Source organism: Alternaria arbusti, assembly GCF_024043155.1.
Source record: "Alternaria arbusti strain BMP 1465 chromosome Unknown scaffold_2, whole genome shotgun sequence".
NCBI lineage: Eukaryota > Fungi > Ascomycota > Dothideomycetes > Pleosporales > Pleosporaceae > Alternaria > Alternaria arbusti.
Window position 1 is genome coordinate 171,517 of NW_026249942.1, and position 14,714 is coordinate 186,230.

Sequence of the window (14,714 nt, forward strand, 5' to 3'; positions counted from 1 at the left end):
TACACGTCAGATGCTCGAACACAATTAGTGATCCGATTTCACAAAGGGCCGAATGTAATGTCGATACCGGATCGCACTTCCCACGGTTCCCCACAGCTGTCGGGCGTCGTATCATGGTCATCCGCGTAGCTGGGTCGGTCTTAAGTAATGCTCAGCGCTGGGCTGGCCATCGTCTAGCAGTTACGAGCTTCCGCACAAATGGTGAGCTGACGCTGATGAGCTCTGGCATGCTGAGATTGAGCCGCAGCTGTACAATGCGGCTCATGTCGGACCTGTTGTTTCGGAGATCATAGAGGAGAGACGAATATGATCGACGCCGCATTTAGAGAATGGCGCATATATGCATGGCGACGTCCATGGTGTTTTGTATAAGAGCCAACACACCCGGACAGCTTGAAACCCGGTCAGTACTGGAAGGCTAATCGTCGTTACTGTTCAACCTTCTCTTCTGCGATAAGAGGTGCAACATCTGGCACTATGGCTTCCCAAAACGTTCACATCGTGCTCAGTGTAGCATGGCAAGACGCTGGAGACACGACACGTGCCATTGCAATGGCTATCGCGTTGCGGGATATGTGCCCGTCCAATATCAATCTGCGAATCGACTTCCTGTCCTGTGGCGCGCGGTTCGAATATCAAATCACGGACGCTGGCTTCAACATTGTCCCAGCTCAACCACGCGTGAAGGGCATCTCCGTGGCGCACGACCTCGGATGGGATTGGCCCGAGTTCTTCGGTTCAGAAGAAATTGCAAAGTCATTCATCGACGGTCAACTCGCTGCGTTCAAGGAACTGAAGCCCGACATTGTGTTCCATGGCATGTGGGCTCCAGCGTCTATTGCTGCGCGACTCCTGGGTATTCGAACGATCAACTTCCTCCCGGTTCCGTTACATCCTGGAGCCTTTGCCCATGGCCTGATTCGCGATCTTCCAGATATGATGCCATTGTTCACACGGCTTCCACGACCGGTCCGACAGCGCATGGCATGGTGGGCCAGTGGCTTGATGGTGAACGCTCCAATCTTCCGACAGAAGCGCCTAGGAGCAGCAGCAGCAGCCTGCGGTTGGCCAGTCACGGGTCCCATCTCCCTCTTCGACATGAACATGGCCGATCTCAACTTGGTGAACGACCACCCCGTATTCCACCAAGAATATCTGCACCGCCTCCCAAAGAACATAGTCCTCACAGGTCCTTTGTACGCGCGAAACGACTCGAAACTGGACGAAGACATATCGACACATCTGACAAAGGGTCCTGGTCCATCGATCCTAGTTACAATGGGCAGCTCGGGAACGGAAGAGTTCTTGTTCGAAGCGATCAAGGCTCTGAGATTGAATCCTGATGACGACTGGAACGCAGTCGTGCTAGCTTCGAAATCCATCTGCGACATCGACAAGGCAATTGAGATCGCTGGCGGAGATGGGCGCCTTCTGGTGACTGATCGGTTCATCCCAGCACCGGCTGCCAATGCGCTCGCCGACCTCATCGTCACGCATGGAGGTCAAGGGACTGTCCAATGCGCCTTGGCTGCAGGAAAGCCTATTGTCGGTGTCGCGCTACAAGTCGAGCAGCAGACGAATCTGGACAACGCCATGAATGCTGGAGCAGGTATTCGCGTGCAGAAACAGTTCTGGAAGGCCAAGAACATTCGCAGCACGGTGTTGACGGTGCTCAAGGATCCTTCATATGCAGCGAGCGCGCGGATGTTAGCGGAGACGTTGAATTCCATGGACGGTGCAAAGACGGCAGCAGAGGTGATGTGGAGGTTCATCGTCGGGGAACAGACGGAAAAGGTCAAGGTTTAGGTTTGACAAGCAAGCGTGTCATGGTGTCATGATGCTGGCGCGCTAGGTTCGACGGCTGAGAACGCGACGCGTTTTGGTTGGCCAGAGCGTTGTTGCTGACGCCGGGCGGTCCGCGTAGAGACATTTTCCATATCCAGGTGTACTTTAGAAGTTAAGAATTCCTCTTCATAGCAACGCAACCTGTAGGAGTGCAACGATGACGGTTGAGAACGCGTTGTATCTCGGGTGGAGGGGAGACACGTGAGAAGCATGCCGACGCGTGCCGTGGCGTTAGCGGCTTGGCACGCTCATAGCACTTCCCAAATATGCGGCCGCACCTGGACGCTCTTCCCATCCTCTTTTCCAGCACCAACTCCCGCGCCTATGCTACCTAGGTATCGAGGCCTCATGCAATCTTACAAATGCTGTAATATCCGAGTTATGACCAATACCTAAGAGACCACGAGAGTTCCTCGCGCAGCCTTGCGTGTATCGCGGAAACCTTAACTGTTCGCTGGAGCCGCAACATGCACACATATTGGTAGTTGTCGCGTTTTACAAAGGGCTCGTCTAACACTACTGTTATACCGGAAGGCTTGCAATTTTCCTGTCATAGTGAGATTTTGCTTCATTCGTGTGTTGAGGTCGTTGATATATCCTTCTTAACAGACAACGGCAGCACAGGCTCGTCCATCAGCCAGCCACTCCCTCGGTTTCCAACATCACTCAGAGAACTCTTTAACGACCGTCTTATGCACCCGCAACCGTTTGTTACATGCCGCAGAGCATGTCAGCACAAGTCGGAGTTGCATGTCGACCTTTCTCTTTTCGCCCTCGTTCGTTAACCATCGTCCCAGACCGCGTAGCGATATCTCCTTGCCAGCCTCTTTACATCTGCAGCCGTTGGGTTCAAATTCATCCAACGTAACATAGCGGCGAGCAGTGCACAGAAGTAGCTTTTCCAATCTGTACTTCTGCACTACTTTGGCCGTGGAGTCTGCCATCGGCACCCCATTCCTATATTCGATTTGCGCCAACACACCCGTAGAAAGTGCAAGATAGAGGCGCTGGAGCGCTGGGAACTTGTCTATGTCACCGAGCACAGTCCTAATGTTGTTCATACCTCGTAATTCCAACGACCCCACCCTTCCAAAAGCGTCGTTGGCTGAAAGACAATCGGTGAGTCGATGTGCTTTACGATAGCCTCGGACTACAATGTGGGAGTTACGAAGTGCGACTGGTGCGATGTCTTTCCGGATCGCGGATGATACCCGGGGAATGAAAGGTAGGTCGAGGTAAGGTCTTGAGAACTGGGCTTCGATTTCGGCTTTGTCCTCACGAACGTTGCCAAACATCATTACGTTTCGTTTGAGTGCAGTCGCAAGCACTGCTTCGTACACCATGTCTCTTAGCTCTCTCGGAAGTTTGCCAAGATCTCCAAGCCCATTGGCGGGTGCTTTGGTGGGTGAATGAGCATTCTTGCCGTCGGACGTGAGGGTCGTGTCGAGATTACCCATGGTCTTGGTTGGGTGATGTTTTGCGACCGGAGTTTGTCAATTCAGCGCGGTCTCGTAATAGACTATTACCAGTAAGCATAGGGAGTTATATAGTCACGCCAAGGGGGTAGGAGGTCAGCGCTGTTGGCTTCGCTATGCTTGTCGCAATTACTACGGTCACTGAGGGAAACAGGAAGGGTAGTTTGCTGCCTAAACACCATGATCGAGGTAGAAAAGCCAACCGTGCACTCCAAATTCACTCGACGAAGTATCCCTGGCGGTCTAGCCCGCGTATTAGATCTTGGCTAACACGACTATGCAGGATAGAGACTTCGGCGAAGACTCTTTCTCATCTCCATCGCCTGCCCAACATCCGATGGAACAAATTGCACCTACTCGATCTCGCCGAGCGCAATCCACCCCCGGCTATTCGTTGCCTGCACCGCCTCTAGCGACCCCTAGCCACTCTTTCGAGGCGACTCATACTCTAGAAAGCAGCCCACTCTCTCATATGACCCCCCTACCGGCCTCTGGTCTGTGGCAATGGACAGCCCAAATGGAAGGTCGACCCACGTCTCTACCAATGTTACCGTTCACGACTCGAGGATTTCGCAACCCCGATGCGGTTCCGGCCTTCCATCGCTTTGAGACAACCATCTCAGCAAATCTCTCCTTCGGCATTCGATTCATGTGCGACGACTACGAACATTCGGGGGTAAACTTCGGTTTAGCTGCGCTGCAGATCCTACTCACACAGCTCACTGGTACCGACGACTTTGTGATCGGCCTCGGTCGAGCTTTGAAGGGCAAGGGCGATACTATGCCAGTGCGTTTCAAGGGTGACTTGCAACACACCTCCAACGAACTCCTGGAGCAGACTAAGGCAACCATGGGCGTGTCTAGACGGTATCTTCATGTACCAGTCAAGAACTTGTTATCCGAGTTGAACATCTCGAAGCAGACACTTCTTCATCAAGTCACCTTTGACTGGATCGCTAGTGCCTATCCGACCTCTCCGACTACCGATATGTACTTCGAGCATGCTCAAGACCTCGTTTTGATTGTACGCGAAGACCTCGACCGCAATCTAGTCGTATTCGTTGGCCTTGACGAGAAGACGTATGACAAAGAACATGCTGAAGTGGTGGCGGGGATGTACATCCAAGCAATGGCGCAAATGGTCGCTCAAAACCAGACTACTAGCATCATCGATATGGACCTTATACCCCAAAAAGAACGCGAGCAAGGTATGGCGCACGGCGCCGGACCCGAGCACCAAGTCTCCTTCAGCAGCATTCTCGAGAAGCTTCAGGAGATCGCAACAACGACGCCCGATCGTGTCGCTGTAAAGGATGAACAAAACCAAAAGATTACCTACGTCAACCTCATACGTCGCGCGGTCGCCATGTCTTCCGATTTGAAGAAGCACGAAGTCGCTCGTGGTACTCCTGTGTGCGTGCTCGGTCCACCAACCGTCGATCTTCTTTGCAGTATCGTTGCGATATGGTGCGCTGGCGGTGTTTACGTTCCAATCGACTACCGCCTATCCGTCGATGACAATCTTCCTATCGCTAAGAACTCCGACACTATGTTTTGCATCGTCAGCACGCCAGATCTAGTTGACTATGCACTGAGACTCCAACTTGATACCGTATTCTTCTGCGGCGACATGGTCTTCACGGAAGGTTTCGACAACATCGAGGAACCGCTGCCAGACGATCTTGCTGTGGGACTGCATCTTCCGTCGTCCGATGGTCTGCCAAAAGGCGTTGTTTTGACCCACGAGAATTTGAAGGTGCTTGTGGCTTCCACTGCCTACTACTTCGAAAAAGAGAAACCGATCGTACTGCAGCACAGCAACTGGACGTCGGAGATGTCGCTCTTCCAGATCTTGTTCGCCCTAACGTCTGGAGGCACACTCTTCCTAGCCGCAGACTCATCTCCCGCCAATGTGACCAAAGTCATGGTGCACCAGAAGATCACCACTACTATTGCTACACCATCTGACTACTCACTTTGGTTCCAACATCCTCGTCACATGCTCAAGGATTGCAAATCTTGGAAATTCGCGTTGAGTGGCGGAGAAAACATCTCATCGAGCGTTATTCGCAACTTCACTGAGCTTCAACTCGACAACCTGGAGCTTGCAAGCTTCTACGGAGCGACTGAGACGACAATCGCTTCCTCCATGAGCTTTGTCGACTACAAGGCATACGCGAGCAACAAAGAAGGCCAGCTCATCCCTGTGGGAACCGCGTTGCCGAACAACCACATCTGGGTAGGCGACCATCTGGGCAGACCACTTCCTGTAGCTTGGACTGGTGATATCTGGGTCGCTGGTCCGGGTGTTGGGCCATGCTACTTTGGCTCTAGGGCCGACGACCATCGTTTCCAGAAATATCCTGGAACTGGTGTGAAGTGTTTTCGGACAGGAGACTGGGGTTTCATCAACGATACTGGGGTACTTTTCGTTACCTCGCGACGCTTGGACGAGTCAACCGCGCAAGTAGGCGGCTTTCACATCGAGCTGGGTGATGTCTGGCGGACAATCGTTGACCAGGCCAAAGGGAGAGTGGTGGAAGCAGTCGTGGTTCTTCATAGCAATGAAGAGCAGGAAGAGCCACAGATCCTGGCTGCTGTTGTCATGACCGGGACACTCAACGCTGCATCGCGCCGGTATCTGCTGAAGCTGCTTCGCGGCCTCAATCTCCCCGCTTACATGCGTCCGACCCGCGCCGTGATCTGGAAGCAGCTGCCACGCACGTCTGGAGGTAAGATTGATCGTCGCGCCGTGATGGCAACTGTGATACCAGATACCGACATTATCCGGGTCATGTAGCCGATGAGCTTCTTTGATGAATGAGTCATAAGGACGTTGGGGTTCTATGCACGCATTGGATATTCCGGGTGTGTGGAACAAAGCTGTGATCCATAGAGGCATCCATGAATGTATCTAGAAACCTCAACACCTTTGTATCGTTAGCCAGAGAAGCAATGTGACGTGCGTTTCGAAAAACGAGGGGCTAAAGTGAGAAGAACATGCCCCTCCTTCCCCTCCAGAGCACCCATCACCCCTCCATCTCCGCCTCACGCGACCCATTGCGGCTCGCGCCGCATATTGCATGCCGCAAAGAATGCATCCGTGACCAGAACACAGCCCGCCAGCTCACGAGCTTCTGTATGCTTCCGGTGACTTCCAACACCAAGGCAGCGTATGAGCCCAACTCCCCCACATGCCCAGCCAATCAGAACCTGCCATCTTTCGCACCGGCGGCGTCACCGTACTTTGGGCCATGCAGATGCAAAACAACTAGCTAGCGCTGCGCGGGAGCCCAAAACAACGCGTCTTCTTAAATGTTAGGATCCCCAGATTTTTCTGTCGTTTAGTAATTTTCCTGCCTTTTGGTGATTGCGTGACGTTTGCCAGTTCTGAAGATGGCGGAATTAGTTGTTGTGGGCCCGCCTGCCCCACCTCCGATGACGTTTCGCGATCGGTTGTCGCAGTTTAGGATTCTGGAGGAGAAGAGGTGTGAGCTTATCGAGGTATGCTATTGGAGGCGTCCTGGAAGTGACGATGGTTTTGACGACGGAGTAGGAACTCCTCGACAAGCTCGAAAAGACAGAAGCACGCCTCGCACAGTGTGAACTCGACCTCGGCTCCGAACAGAATGTCAGGCGGACGCTGCAAGCGGAAATCGCAGATGTCACGCGGACGATGCAAGGCCAGCTATCGGAGTCCAAGGCAAAAGAAGAGGCTCTAGTACAATCACAGTCCAAACGGCCGTTCGTTATGGTGCTCATAGATGCCGATGCCGAAGGCTTCCTGGTATGTGTCGCAGTATACTTTCCCGCCATGCATCTTGACTGACCGTCCCAGTTTCAAGACAAATACATAACACGAAAAGCTCAAGGCGGCGAAGCATTAGCAGACGAACTGAACATACGGATCAGGGAATACTTGCGGGAGCTGTACGAAGATGCCGACTCACTCGACATCATCGTCCGCATTTATGCCAACTTGGAGGGTATGGCCAACTACCTTGTACGACTTGAGAAGGTTCGGAACTTGGGTCAGCTACGAGCCTTCTCGACTGGCTTCTGCGGTAGGATAACGAGCTTCGACTGGATCGACACTGGAGTCGGCAAGGAAGGCGGAGCAGGAAGAAAAGTGCGAGGTATGTATCCACGCATGCTCGAGGTGGAAGGTCGCGAAGTCGCTAACATGACACAGAAAACTTGTCGTTCTTCGCATCGAACACGCACCTACGGCACACGATAGTCGCATGCTCGCCCGTCGACCTACCTGCTTCGCTCCTCACCTCTATACCACTCGAGAAGCTGACGCTGATCGAATCTCTCCCGCTACCTTCTTCGCTTACAACACTACCTCTGAAAACCGCCAAGTTCCCCTCTCTTTTCCCTCCCCCGCCACCCACCAAGAACGCAAAGCCCAGTCGAGAGCGCGGCCGAAACGAGCGAGGACTAAGCGAAACCGATGTGAGAAGAGGAGACAGGGACATGCGAAGAGGAGATGAGAGAGGCGGAGGACCACAACTTCAGCTCATGGAACAAGAGCATGAGGGAGGCGGCTCAACGTGGCTGGTCATACAACCCGAGAGGAGTAAGAGCCAGGCTGTTAGCGGACGGGACAGAGACAGAGACAGGAGGAGGGCTCCAAGCGAAGACGATACCAGCAGCTTGAGCATTAGCATCGGACCAGACAATACCGTCAGTGTTGACAGTGGAAGGCGGCGGAGGTTGATGGGCTAGTCTTGGTTCGGCACACGAGATCTGGGATCTTTGTTGTGAAGGGAAGCTGTCACGTCGCGTACTATTTGATGAGTTCGATAGCATGGCATAGCATAGCGTAGCGGCATATATTCGTATTGTTCATCGTCCGCTGGCATAGCGGGGGACAGTGCAGCCCGGAATCTAAAGCGTTTGTCGGAAGCCTTCTTGGCCCTCCAGAATCCTCTCTCCGCGATCAGCCTGACGGTTAGCTCGTGAGTAGACCCAGAAGTTCTTTAGCACGTGTAGTATGCTCAGGACTTGGGTAGCGATAACAACAGCCATGGCGGGTCTATGCAAGTCAGCTTCATACCTCTGCAATTCTTGCTGCATGGACTTACATGTACTTGGGCGCATCTTGTTGTCGAAAGATATTCGATGCTGCGATACCTCCGCAAGCTCCCCCTCCAATCAACAACGCACTCGCAACACTCCTCTTCATCTGACCCACGATGTTGTTGTGCATATAACTCAGTATGCTCGGCACATTCGCGTTTGCACCGCTGACTCCCAAAAAGACTCCAGCATACCTTGCGCGAGCGTTGCTGAGGAAAGCCATCATGCACACTCCCAAGACTGCCCATGCGCAGTTGAACACGATGATTGCACCGCGCATTCTATATTTGTCGGCGACCCATGCCGTACCGAACATCCAAACGGCAGCCAGGACATATGGCGGGAAAGACAGGATCTGGCTCATGGCGACCGAATAACCCATGTCGTTGCGCAGGATGATTGGAAGAAAGTATCCCCAGCTGTACGCAACGACGTTGTTGAGGAAGTAGAGCCACGCGAACTCCCAGATCTTCCAGTCGCGGAGATGTTTGGCGATGGTTGAACGGGTAAGTTTATCGGCGACGGCATCGCCACGGTCGCGTTGGATGCGGGCCAGAACTATGGTGGCTTCCGCATCGGTCAGGAAAGGGCGTTTTGTGATGGGGCTGGGTTGGCTGGCTTTATCGGGAAAGTCGATAATAGTCACGTAGCCTAGGAAGCCCAGCAACATGGTGATGGCACCCTCCTAGTATCTGTCAGCGACTGGTAGCGAGTATGAAGACGCTTGACATACGATCGCAAAGATCCATTGCCACCCATTTAGGCCTCCTAGTCCTCTCATCTCGCTTAGACCCCAAGCCAAGATGTTTGAAAAACCACTCGCAAGAAGCGCTAGCAGGTAGAATCCACTGAATCTCTTCTGCACCTCGAATCTCACATACCAGCAACTCAACAAGAAGACACAGCCAGGGTAGTAGCCGGCCTCGAGCACACCCAGTATAATTCGGCAACCTAGTGCTTGCGTCCAGTCATTCGTAAAGCCCATGCCGATCGTGACAGCGCCCCAGCAAACGACCAGGGAGGGTAGCCAGACGGCAGGGCCGAGTTTTCGGATGATTATGTTGGCAGGAAACTGGAAGATGATGTAAGGAATAAAGAAAATCATGGTGAGTATGGAGTAGCGTGAGCCGATGGAGAGGCCCAAGTCTTCGTCCATGCCTGCAATACGCGCCTGAATGGTGAGTCAGTATACGGCTTACAAGGACGACTGAGGATATGCAGTACATTCGGAAGGTTGACGCGGTCGATGAGTGCGAAGGCGTAGATGACAGCGAGTGTTGGTAAGAGCCTGAGATCTATCTTCCGAATGATGCGACGTGTTTCCTTGCCATCTCTTTCGACAGGCGACGATGCTGGTCTCGAGGAGTCCTTCGCTGGATATACAGCGTCGTCGCTGTTGATACCGTCATGTCTACCGCCATAGCTCTTCTCGTCAAATGAGACCTTCTGTCGTCAGCGCATCGTTTCAGGGGACATTGTGTGGACACTGACATGCTCCTTTCGCTCGGCTTCAAGATCCTTCTCCTTTAGCGACATGTTGTTTTGCGGTAAGTCAACTGGAACTCCTTGCACTGAGTACGCCCCCAACACTCTTATCGCTGCATCTCCTCCGATTCTCCAACGATAGATCCCCGCCAAACGTCTCCCGAATCGCGGGGTGCAGCGCACATCGTTACTCAATCTGGCTATGACACACTGTTTGTTGGAGTAAGAGCTCGTTTCGCGGGCTTAGCTTCATGCATTGTTACCTACGAAATTCAGCTTCAGCAGTGGAGTGGAAGCTTGGCTGTTGAGATGTTCGGGTTAATGAAGTTCGTGGATGACGTATGTTGACTCGACTTTGCGATGTCAGCGTCGGCAAAGGGAAGGGCGCATGCTTGAGTGAACGATGCGTTCGCTTATTTGCTGGATTCTCTGGATGGTGTCTGCACCTGCCGTGGCGATCTCATGATTTGCGCCATGGTCATAAGCGTGCCGTCCGTGATTAGAGAGTCATAGCTGCGGTTGGCAATCGTGTGGCACGGCACCTCTATAATGTGGGCTTCGCATCACGATCATCGATGGACTAGTTGCATCAGCATCAAAAGGGAGTAAATAACGTGCAGGTGGAAGGCGGAGGGCAATTCGACGTCGGCGCGATTGCTCATGAATGACGATGACCACGTGACTACACCCAACTGGGACTAGCTCATCGCGAATCTTCCACGCTAAACTTCAGCGCGTTCCTGGCATCGAGGCCTCACTCTTCTATCATACCCAGCGATGCCCGCCTTCTTAGATGATAGTATCGCAAAGAAGCGATGCTCGAATTGAACCCCAAAACACCCTTCCGTCTACATTGCAATTGCTCTTAGTTAAGATGGTCGGATGCCGAACGTATGCGCGTTCACATGGAGCACCCACTCATCGAAGATCATCGCTGCTGGCTTGCTGACAACGAAGCAAATCTATTTGAAATTTCGCTCCTCTGAAAGTTCTCTATCGATCGTTCTATTACTTCTCACGCTAGGTCTCTGGGTGCAACCCGAACATCGCCAATACCGCGCCATATTGACGCGTTGTGCTCGATCGCTTAAACCATCTTCCCATCTCTTGTTCACGGTGCAGTTGCGGGTTCAAGGACGAGCTCGACCCATCGCTGATGCGTCATTTCCTTACCAGAACATACTAAAAGACTCGGAGGAACAAGTAAAATCACATCAACACTAACCGAGGATATGGCACTGATCGATCAATATCCAACATCCAACATCCAATGTCGTACAAAGAGTCACCGTACACCAACGTAGCTTGAACCAAGCTCCACGTGTTCTCGTGCGCCGCGAAAGACCATGGTGCGAACCTATATTCCCTCTCGACCGCGAAACGCCGCCTCAAACCTGATGTCAAGGGTTAATGCATGGATGGCTGCGTTTGCTTCGATCACGTGCAGTCGATGCAAACGCACAGCGACGCAGGATCAGAGTTGCTACACCTGCGTGCATTTTACTCACGACCTCATCATACCATTCCGCAATGGCTTCCAATCGCGCTCGAGTGCCTGACCAGGCCTCTCCAATCCACCGTCTGGCGATCGAGCCTCTCTTCGACAGTCTCCCACCTCGCGACAAACTCTACGCTCACTATCTCTCGCAAGCAGCCTGGCATGGAGCGCGCATCATTCTGCGGCAGACCTCTTTAGAATCTGAAGCCATCTTTGATTTCATCATAAGAGCCTATCGTGCGTGCGAGGGCGATCGGAGTCAGTTCGAAGAACCATGCGCGGTGACCGAGGCTGAAGTCAAGGCTTTGTTGGGCTATGCTGGGCTATTCCTGTACAATCTTGGAAACTTCTATGTAAGGGCCAGCAGTTGTGAGAGAAGACAAGATTACGTGCTAACTATGCAGGGTGAGGGAGGCCAGAAGTTTGTACCTGATCTTCGTAAAGAGTCTCTGGAGAAGATCGTGCAATGCGTGGGTATGAAAGGATCTGCTGCTGAGAACTTAGTTGAGGGTATGACTGCAGTACCTCCGCAGAACACGGGATATCCAAGCGATACTGCTGTGTCGAGCTACTACCTGGGCGACCGCATCACCCGCACAGAGATCAAGGAAATACAACTATTTATGCAGGAAGAAGGCATTGAGCCAGAGAATACGAGAGTGCGAAAGACAATTGATAGCGGGAACGCCGTGTTCAAAGTTCTCCAGGCCTCGGTTGAGACTGGCAGCAGCAAGCTTACTCCAGCTGACCGACTTGGTGGCCCGAGGTTTCAAATAGTGAAAGGAGACCATCAGAACCAAGTGTCTACTATTGGCTACTAGTAAGTCTTTTCTCATCTTGACATCCATATCCAACGTGATAGTATCAGGATCTTCCGGCCTGAAAACTAGACTAACGAGCTGCCACAGCCTCGGTCGCGCCGGCACGTACGCACAAAATCACAACCAGAGAGCCATACTCGATCACTACATACGTAGCTTCCAAAGCGGAGATCTCCGAGAATTTCGACGAGGCCGGGAGATCTGGGTCAAAGACATTTCCCCGTCGATCGAACACATCTTCGGTTTCGTGGAAACTTATCGTGATCCTCATGGCGTACGAGCGGAATGGGAGGGCGTAGTGTGTATCGCGGATCCAGAAGAAACAAAGAAGATGGAAGTCTTCGTGGCTAGTGCAGCGAAGTTCTGTACCTTGTTACCTTGGGCGACGGCGGAGAACGAGGGCAAGGGCTTATTCGAGAAGGACGTGGTTACCATACCCCAATGTGCTATTGTGCATGGTGAGTGCCGGCGCCCTCCACACCAAAACGCATGCTAACGCTGATGACGCAGCGCTAACAGTCTGCTGCCCGTATGTTTGGGAAGCGTCAAATCTCCCCAACGTAAGTCTTATTGACTGCTCTCCACACCCCAATAATCTAGTCACTCACCTCTACTTGCTCAGTACAATGACATCCGCGAGAACCACGGCTCAAAGAACATCATCATCGCCAACCGAATGAGCGCGAATCGCAACTCACCCGGCGCGTCCATTTACCTCCACCCTTCAGATGGCGACCACTACCATCAGAACCTTCATACTATCCGCTTCGTCGCAACAGTCATTCACGAACTCCTCGGCCATGGCACGGGAAAACTCCTCGGCGAAACAAGCCCCGGTATCTTCAACTTCGACGCCACGAACCCGCCACTCAGCCCTTTGACGAACCGGAAAGTCGATTCATGCTACCGCCCAAACGAAACATATTGGAGCAAATTCGAAGACATTGCCAATTCAGTTGAAGAGTGTAGGGCTATACTCATGTCAGCATACCTCGTCGATAACAAAGACATTCTCGCGATCTTTGGGTATGGCGAGAATAGTGCGCTCACTGCTGACGACTTGATATATCTTTCCTATTTACACCTCGGTGTGGAAGGCCTACGCTCTCTCGAACACTACAACCCCGATGACAAGAGGTGGACCCAAGCGCACAGCCAAGGTTACTTCGCCATCTTTAAACAGCTCCTCATGGAGGGAGACGGCGTCCTCACAGTCCACCACGACGCCAGCACCTCTGCCCTCTACGTTACCGTCGACCGCATCAAAATCATTTCCAACGGAAAACCCGCGCTGGGTCGCTTGATGCGTGCCTTGCATATCTGGCGGTGCACAGCGGATATCGAGGCGTGTCGACCGTTTTATGAGACGTTGACGAGGGTAGAGGGGGTGTATGAGACGTGGAGAAGTGTTGTGGCGACGAGGCCGGAGCGGAGAGCGAAGTTTGTGCAGGGCAATACGTCCCTGAAGAAGAATGGGGAGGTGGAGTATAGGGAGTACCCGGATAGTGATGAGGGAATCATAAGGTCTTGGGCTGAGCGAAATTTCTGAATAGGGGTGTTGTAGACCTGCACATACTTTGGCTACTACCTAGCACTGGCTCAATACGATATCCTTCTTTCGGCTCATTTACAATAGCTGTAGTTCCTAGCTAAATCGAACCCCAGCTTCAAGAGTTCTTGGAAGACCCAGGCGCATAGTACAATTGCGCAATCGAAACACCAAGCTGCAACGTTCCAAGAATGATCGAAATGCTTCCCACCCAAATCACCGCCCAGAAGGTGTACCATTGAAGTGGATTTCGTCGATCACGCCATAGATCCCGTGCTCGGGTTGGCTTCTGGCGTTCATTGTACTCTTGCAACGCGAGTAGTCGGGCTCCAAATACGGGGAAGTCGTGCTCAACGGTGTACGAAGCAGATTCTGTGAACTTGCCGTTCTGGCCGTTGGTGCATGATGACGGGAAGAAGTCTGCGGACAACTGTAACGGTTTGTAAGATGACAACATTCTCGAGATCCAAGATGTCGACAATGGCACGGTACAAAGCTCTTCTAGCAGAGGGTCCATAGCGTATTGACCTGTGTTTGACTGGGCTGATTTCTCTTTGGCAAAGCTGTCTTTTGCCAAATTTCGAGACCGAGGACTCTGACCAAACAGGAGGCGGTACGTGAGGAGTACTTCACGATGCAAGAGTTTGTAGTCGAGAAACTGAAATTTTGTCCGCAAATCATCTCCATATGGCGGCGGTATAAGAGCCAATTGCGCCCTTCCCATGAAATTAGCAGGGCAACGTCACATGGAGCCTTCGCGAGGCTTACCAGTGTTGGGCAGAGCCGCGGAATTGACCGTTGATCATGGCGGCGCTGAAAGTAGGGAAACGAAAGACATAAACCAAGTGTCTTGCTTGATCGAAAACTAGGTGGTTGGCAATACTGTCAACCCATCTTACTGTCAGCCGTCCAATTGTCGACAGTGAATCGAAATTTACAGTGTTTTCGTAAATCAT

At 52.4% G+C, this 14,714-nt stretch overlaps 6 protein-coding genes across 6 annotated transcripts; 4 read left to right on the top strand and 2 right to left on the bottom strand.

Annotated features, from left to right (window-relative positions):
• Nucleotides 1-477: 477 nt before the first annotated feature.
• J4E86_001586 (uncharacterized protein) lies at nucleotides 478-1,806 on the top strand (the record flags this gene model as incomplete). The annotated part of the gene is made up of 1 exon (XM_051442153.1): nucleotides 478-1,806. One exon carries the CDS (start codon nucleotides 478-480, stop codon nucleotides 1,804-1,806), a length of 1,329 nt encoding a protein of 442 aa, XP_051305741.1.
• Nucleotides 1,807-2,507: 701 nt separating this feature from the next.
• On the bottom strand, nucleotides 2,508-3,302 carry J4E86_001587 (uncharacterized protein; the record flags this gene model as incomplete). The annotated part of the gene is made up of 1 exon (XM_051442154.1): nucleotides 2,508-3,302. The coding sequence occupies one exon, from the start codon at nucleotides 3,300-3,302 to the stop codon at nucleotides 2,508-2,510; it is 795 nt and encodes a 264-aa protein (XP_051305742.1).
• A 562-nt stretch (nucleotides 3,303-3,864) lies between these two features.
• Nucleotides 3,865-6,120, top strand: J4E86_001588 (uncharacterized protein; the record flags this gene model as incomplete). Its single annotated transcript, XM_051442155.1, has 1 exon — nucleotides 3,865-6,120. One exon carries the CDS (start codon nucleotides 3,865-3,867, stop codon nucleotides 6,118-6,120), a length of 2,256 nt encoding a protein of 751 aa, XP_051305743.1.
• A 638-nt stretch (nucleotides 6,121-6,758) lies between these two features.
• J4E86_001589 (uncharacterized protein) lies at nucleotides 6,759-8,051 on the top strand (the record flags this gene model as incomplete). The annotated part of the gene is made up of 4 exons (XM_051442156.1): nucleotides 6,759-6,824; nucleotides 6,877-7,107; nucleotides 7,159-7,456; nucleotides 7,513-8,051. 4 exons carry the CDS (start codon nucleotides 6,759-6,761, stop codon nucleotides 8,049-8,051), a joined length of 1,134 nt encoding a protein of 377 aa, XP_051305744.1.
• A 162-nt stretch (nucleotides 8,052-8,213) lies between these two features.
• J4E86_001590 (uncharacterized protein) lies at nucleotides 8,214-9,941 on the bottom strand (the record flags this gene model as incomplete). Its single annotated transcript, XM_051442157.1, has 5 exons — nucleotides 8,214-8,361; nucleotides 8,411-9,090; nucleotides 9,139-9,576; nucleotides 9,630-9,848; nucleotides 9,897-9,941. 5 exons carry the CDS (start codon nucleotides 9,939-9,941, stop codon nucleotides 8,214-8,216), a joined length of 1,530 nt encoding a protein of 509 aa, XP_051305745.1.
• A 1,479-nt stretch (nucleotides 9,942-11,420) lies between these two features.
• J4E86_001591 (uncharacterized protein) lies at nucleotides 11,421-13,758 on the top strand (the record flags this gene model as incomplete). The annotated part of the gene is made up of 6 exons (XM_051442158.1): nucleotides 11,421-11,741; nucleotides 11,793-12,208; nucleotides 12,297-12,314; nucleotides 12,366-12,667; nucleotides 12,729-12,769; nucleotides 12,832-13,758. 6 exons carry the CDS (start codon nucleotides 11,421-11,423, stop codon nucleotides 13,756-13,758), a joined length of 2,025 nt encoding a protein of 674 aa, XP_051305746.1.
• Between the last annotated feature and the right edge of the window lie 956 nt (nucleotides 13,759-14,714).